Source organism: Frankliniella occidentalis, unplaced genomic scaffold, assembly GCF_000697945.3.
Source record: "Frankliniella occidentalis isolate FOCC.00 unplaced genomic scaffold, Focc_3.1 Scaffold56, whole genome shotgun sequence".
Taxonomy (NCBI): domain Eukaryota; kingdom Metazoa; phylum Arthropoda; class Insecta; order Thysanoptera; family Thripidae; genus Frankliniella; species Frankliniella occidentalis.
The window spans coordinates 651,698-657,472 of record NW_026267186.1 but is presented as its reverse complement, the minus strand read 5'-3'; the positions used below and the strand labels follow the sequence as shown (position 1 = coordinate 657,472).

Below are 5,775 nucleotides of genomic sequence, written 5' to 3'. Positions count from 1 at the left end.
CAGAGACTCACGCGTGCTCGTTTACACTCTGCCACGGGCCCACGGGCGCGGCTGAGGTGATGTCAGAGATGCTTGTCAGAGACTCACGCGTGCTCGTTTACACTCTGCCACGGGCCCACGGGCGCGGCTGAGGTGATGTCAGAGATGCTCGTCAGAGACTCACGCGTGCTCGTTTACACTCTGCTTGCAGATTGCTGTTCGGCACGCTCTACCCGGCCTACGCCTCCTACAAGGCGGTCCGCACCAAGGACGTCAAGGAGTATGTGAGTATGTCCTGCGTCATGTCGTCGAGGAGGCTGGCGTTGTGTTGGGGGAAGTTCCAGAGTAGAGGCGAAGTCCTCGTTTCCATGGTGTGCGTTCGTCTGTTCGACGGGCAAGTCCGTACCATGTGTCAGGGCAGGGTTGCCGCGCACAACACACTGATGACTAAAGGGTGCAACTGGCGTGCACACGCAAGTGCTCAACACTACACTGCGTTGCACACTTTTAAGTGTTTAACGGTGGACATTTGAAATCTAAAAACTGCGGAACAGTAAAGTCGAACACTTAAAATTGTTCAAGCACTTGGACACTTTAAAGTGTTCAAATTTACCGTTTGAACGCTTTTAAGTATCCAAATTTTCAGTCCAACACATAAGACTGTGCAACAAAGAGTTTAAAACTGCCATGTGCATGCTAGTTGCACACTTTCGTTTTCAGTGCAGTGTTGCGGGTTGGCCTACTGGGTTTGCGCGCGACAAGTTTGCCGTCGGAGTCGAGGGGAGTGACACGGCGGGTCGGCCGCGAAAGGGCAGAGTCGAGAATCGCTTGGCGGTGGAGCAGGCGGCATCTCGAGCACGGTGCTCTTTGTGACCTGCGTGTGCTGCGTGGTGTGTTGCCCGGCCCTTCCGCCTGTTGGGGTGCAGTGAGCTGGCCGCCAGCCAAGTGGAGCTGAGAGTAGATTGGGGGAGGGGAGGGGAGGGGGCAGAGGTTGTAGTAGTAGTAGTGGTGCGTACGAACAGTCTGTGCAGGGCATTGCACTCACACTGTCTGTGTTTCAGGTGAAATGGATGATGTACTGGATAGTGTTCGCACTCTTCACGTGCGCCGAGACATTTACCGATGTTCTTCTCAGCTTTTGGTGAGTGGTTTATTTTTTCTCGTATGTATTATTTCTTGTCTGTGGAATGATATTAAATTGCTTCCTTTTTTTATTTTTTATTTTTTTTGAAATGCAGGTTTCCATTTTATTATGAAATAAAAATAATTGTAGTTCTATGGCTTCTTGCTCCCGCCACTAAGGGGTCTAGTATAATATATCGCAAGTTTGTGCATCCTACCTTCACAAAGAAAGAGAAGGTACGTTTCATCTTAAACCTTTAAGTCTATGACCTCTTGTCAAGCTCAAGCTTGAATTTAATGTGAATTTTTTTGGCAGGAAATTGATGAGGCAATAAAAAATGCCAAGGTCCAGGGTTACAGCACAATATTAAAGCTTGGAGCTCGGGGAGTTGACTATGCTAAATACATTTTGATGCAAACAGCAATTAAGGTAAGTTCTTTCACTCTAATATTAACCAAATCCCACTGTCTTTTTTGGTACTGGCTCGCTGTAGCTGAATTGCATGTAAAGGTGCTCAATGGTGAGAAAATAAGCTCACAACACCGCTTAAAACCCCCTTAATCCACTTGTAGCTTTTCTTTGAACCTCCAGTTAAAAATAACTGCTTTTGGAATGAAAGACTAGATTTTAATTAACTGTTTCCCACTTTGTCACTACTCTTACCAATCCCTTTTACCATTCGTGACTTTCTGTTTAACAAATGTTATAACAAATTTTGATTGGAGTCACAGTACGCTATCACATTATGTTTGTAACTCACGAGTTTCGCACTTAACTTGAATGTGCCTTTTTGTTTCTCTTTCCCTTGCCTCTGGTATCTGTAGGGCCTGCAAAATACAGCTGTGTTAGAAAGATTACCAGCCGTTGCTCCTGAACCTTTGTCAAGGACTGATGTTGATGGAAGAGAAAATATAAGTAATGGGCGAGTTCCTGAGCCTGGGTATTCCAATGGATTTTACCAACTAGCTATGCAGCAATTGGAGAATGCCGATGGTTTCCAATACTCTGACGATGATGATGCAGACTACATCCCGCCAGCACTCGTGAAGGAGGAGCCTGAGGAACTTGAACATGAACACGATCTAGTGGAAGAAGAGAAAGCCCCTCGCGCTCGACGTATACGACGTAGTGCTAGGAGCCGGAAACAAGTCAAAACTAATCAGATTGATGACGAAGATATGGATGACTCATAATTATTCATTATTTTATGGTTTTGCTTAGAATTTTCCAGTCAAATTCCTAGAACGTCAGTCATATCATTCATGAAAATTTTTGTTTTCCTTTGGATTGTTTGGTAGAAATACTTATCTTAAGGAAGGATTTGAAAATTGCTGTTTTTAATCTAAAGACTGATCTATATCCCTTTTTTTACCCTTAATTTGTGGTTTTAATGGTCTCATTTTGCAGCAAAGCTGCACAAAAAATTTTGTATTTCATAAACTTGAAGTTGAATTATTCATCTAGTTTGAAATGTGATAAGTTATGTTTTAGGGATTTATTTTGAAGATTATGATTTTCAAAATGTATAGGTTTTTGCATTCGACTGATATTTAAAGTTGATCTCAATTGATCGTCAAATAGATTGAATCAGGAATGCTTACATCTCCTCATTCTTCACGAGTGAGCTATACTGTAACATTTTCCAGTCTGTACTGTTTGATCCTGTAATATGTGCCTTTTAGTATTAAGACCAGTGAATATGCAACTGTTGATAAACATTGTAAGTTGAGCTTTAAAGGCTCAGTGAGTTACTAATTATTTATGACTGACCACGACCACTCTTAGCATAAAGATACATACATAATTTTTTCATAAATATCATTCTGTTCTTAGGTGGTTTTTATTATGATGTTGTAAGTACTGCATTGCTGTTCAGCATCTTTTGTAAAATTGTCAAGTTTAGTTAAATCTTTCTTGTGCTAAATAATTTGAAATGTTAAATGTGTCTTTAATAAAAATGAATAAATAATGATTTAGTTCTTTAAAGTTAAATGTTTTTAACTGATTCTTAAAAAACCTTGCATGTTTCTTCAATTGATTTTCACGTTTTGATGGGTGTAACACAGCCATTTGCGTTGCTGCTAGGCACTTGTGAAAATGCTTTGCACCTCACTAACTCTCCATAGATGGAGACCATTGCCTGTTACTGTCTATGTTTACTTTTACAAAGCATGCAACACATTACCTAATTCAACTTTTTTTCTACTTCCAATTTTTGAGGTAGCATTTCGTGACACTGTCAGTAAACATTTTTTGAATGGGAACAGGGTGGCGGAGGGCTTATGAACCAATTGCGAAAGAGCTACAGTTTGTCTGATTTATCAGACTCCCAAGATGAGTTGAAGTACAGGGCTATAGGCTTGGGAAGCCTCCAGGAGGAACAAGATGTTGCGGACCATAGTGGAGGTTTGTCAGTTTTAAATTATTTTTTCATTGTAATACAAATCTACCATATTTTCTGTGAAGTCCATGTTTATCCAGATCTACAATACATGAGGAGATCCTATGTACATCCTGGTCAGCGGTCTGGTTCAGTATCTAGTCCAATGGAAATATACTTCTCTGAGGTGGACTTAGATTTAAAGCAGAGAGGGAAGGGAGATAGACCAAATGCTGTATGGTCAGTTACGCTTTTATACAGAACTAAATACTAATCTATTTACTGTTCTTCCAAAATTCTCCTTTGTGTTCTAATGTGTGTTGTTTATTTCTTAACAGCCTGCCTCAATCAATGGAAGATGTGAGTTCTGGGTATTCCAGCGCCGACCATTTGTTTAGTTCATCTCAAGGGAATTCTCCAACCAGTGACCATACCTTAGAGGATATATTCTTACGATCCGCACATATTAAATCAAGGAGGCCAATCTACAGTGGTAATTCTTCCTCTAACAGGAGCTCTGAGGTAAGTCTCCACAAACTTGTCATGTGATAGCCAGTTTAAATAAATATATCTTTACTCTGGATTCATGTGCTTAGCTTCCTTTTATTATCACGGTAATTTTATTTAAAGTTTCATGAGGGATGCTGGATGTTTGGTAAAATCTCATCAGTAACTCATCTACTCTTCTTATGCCTGTACAATAAGTGCATGAATTCAACTTAATCAGGAACATTTAGGGGTAAAAAAAAGTCTTTTTTAAAACTTTTCTTTAACTATGGATCCTTTCAATCTCTCCTGGACTCAAATTTTGTCAAGATGGTTTCAGACAATTCTGTTCTTTTTTTTTCTTCAAGGGAGTGGCATCATTGGTGGACGAGTTAGATATTTCAAAGGATGGAGTACCCTCTCAATCTCCTTTCCTATCCCATTCCATGTTATCTGAAATTAAATCCTTGCTGTCATCAAGAAAAGGAGACATAAACAAAATACTTTCCTCCCAAACTCCAAGTGGAAGTCCTCTATATACAAAAGTTTCTGATAGTATTGTGACAAAAACAAACCAAATGAGATTTCTGAAAGACAATGACGAGATGATCAAGAAAAATATTTCAAAAGGAAATGAAGGTCCTAATGATTCCATCTCAATGTGCCAACCTTCACTTAACGTTGAAAAAGCAGATGGTTCAGAGTCAATTTTTTTATCTGACACACTGTGTGATGATAGCCAAGATTTTAAGGATAAAGCAGCCCGTGCAGGACGCTATAAAAAGTTACGAGCCCCAGTGCCTCCTAGCAAATCCACAAGTGATATAGAAAGTATGTCAAATCCTGAGCATGGTACAGTTGTGAAGGCTCGCATGTCTCTTGTGTCTTCTCGAAGACTGAGTGGTAGTGTTAATATTTTAGTTGAGAGTAATGCCAGAACAGCAAGCAAAAATACTAAACCTACTAGTGTTCTTCTCTTGAGGAGAGAATCAAGCAATCCCTGTAAAACCCATTCTCTGATGAAAAAGAGGAGTCCACTTCATAATCCCTACTTATCTATGCCAAATCTGTTTAACCTTTCCTCTACTGTCAAACCTACCCAACCGATTGCTAATTCAAAATATATGAAAATAACGAAATCATAATGTTTAACTCCCTATGCCTTTGTACTCCTTCCAATCATACTAAAGTTTCATCAGCTTTTGCTTATAAGATATGGTTGAAGCATGTGGTGTGAAAGCTTCAAATACACACCGACTTGAAAGGACCAACCAGGTGCTAACGCTTTCTGCATATAACATAGGAATATTCTCGCAAGGTTTTATGTTTTGTGTGTTTGTGTGTATGTTGAGTTTGAGTCTTGATACCAATTAACTGTTATTGTTGCACACCACATGAAATCAGATGATGAACTGTACTTCAGTGAAAAGTTAATAGGTTTTGGTTTTTCCTGTATCAAAAACACTGTTTCATTTTACTCTCTCAATTTTTACTAAATGTACAGATGCCGGGGTATGTCACTCTCCCTCGCCTTCGGAGGACTTCGAGAAAACGAATCATACCGTGAAGCCAGCAAGTAATACGTTAGATTGAAACAAGGAGGAAAGAAAACACAAAATTAATTTTGTGTGAATACTGGTACTCGTTCTTTACAGAAACCCTTTCAGTGCTCAGTTGCTTTACATCTACAGGGTGGGTGATCCGCGCCGTGGTTTTTTTCTGCTTATACTGTACCGGATTCACGCGTGCGGGCGGGCTTGCCTATCGTCGCTCGCCATGGCGCCTTATGGCCCCGTGCGACCATGCA

General features: G+C 40.3%; 1 protein-coding gene across 3 annotated transcripts in view; it reads left to right on the top strand.

Moving 5' to 3' along the window:
• Positions 1-5,563, top strand: part of LOC113205458 (uncharacterized) — a 26,564-nt gene extending 21,001 nt beyond the window's left edge. Inside the window, exons 2-10 of one of the 3 annotated variants that reach the window (XM_052267664.1) lie at positions 191-263; positions 1,041-1,120; positions 1,218-1,338; positions 1,418-1,531; positions 3,370-3,508; positions 3,569-3,722; positions 3,821-4,004; positions 4,337-4,799; positions 5,473-5,563. In XM_052267664.1, the coding sequence (XP_052123624.1) occupies positions 191-263; positions 1,041-1,120; positions 1,218-1,338; positions 1,418-1,531; positions 3,370-3,508; positions 3,569-3,722; positions 3,821-4,004; positions 4,337-4,799; positions 5,473-5,561 (1,417 nt within the window). In that variant the 3' untranslated portion in view covers positions 5,562-5,563. Of the gene's footprint in view, positions 1-190; positions 264-1,040; positions 1,121-1,217; positions 1,339-1,417; positions 1,532-3,369; positions 3,509-3,568; positions 3,723-3,820; positions 4,005-4,336 lie in introns of all 3 variants that reach the window. The other 2 variants (XM_052267663.1, XM_052267662.1) reach the window with 2 other exon arrangements.
• Positions 5,564-5,775: the final 212 nt, after the last annotated feature.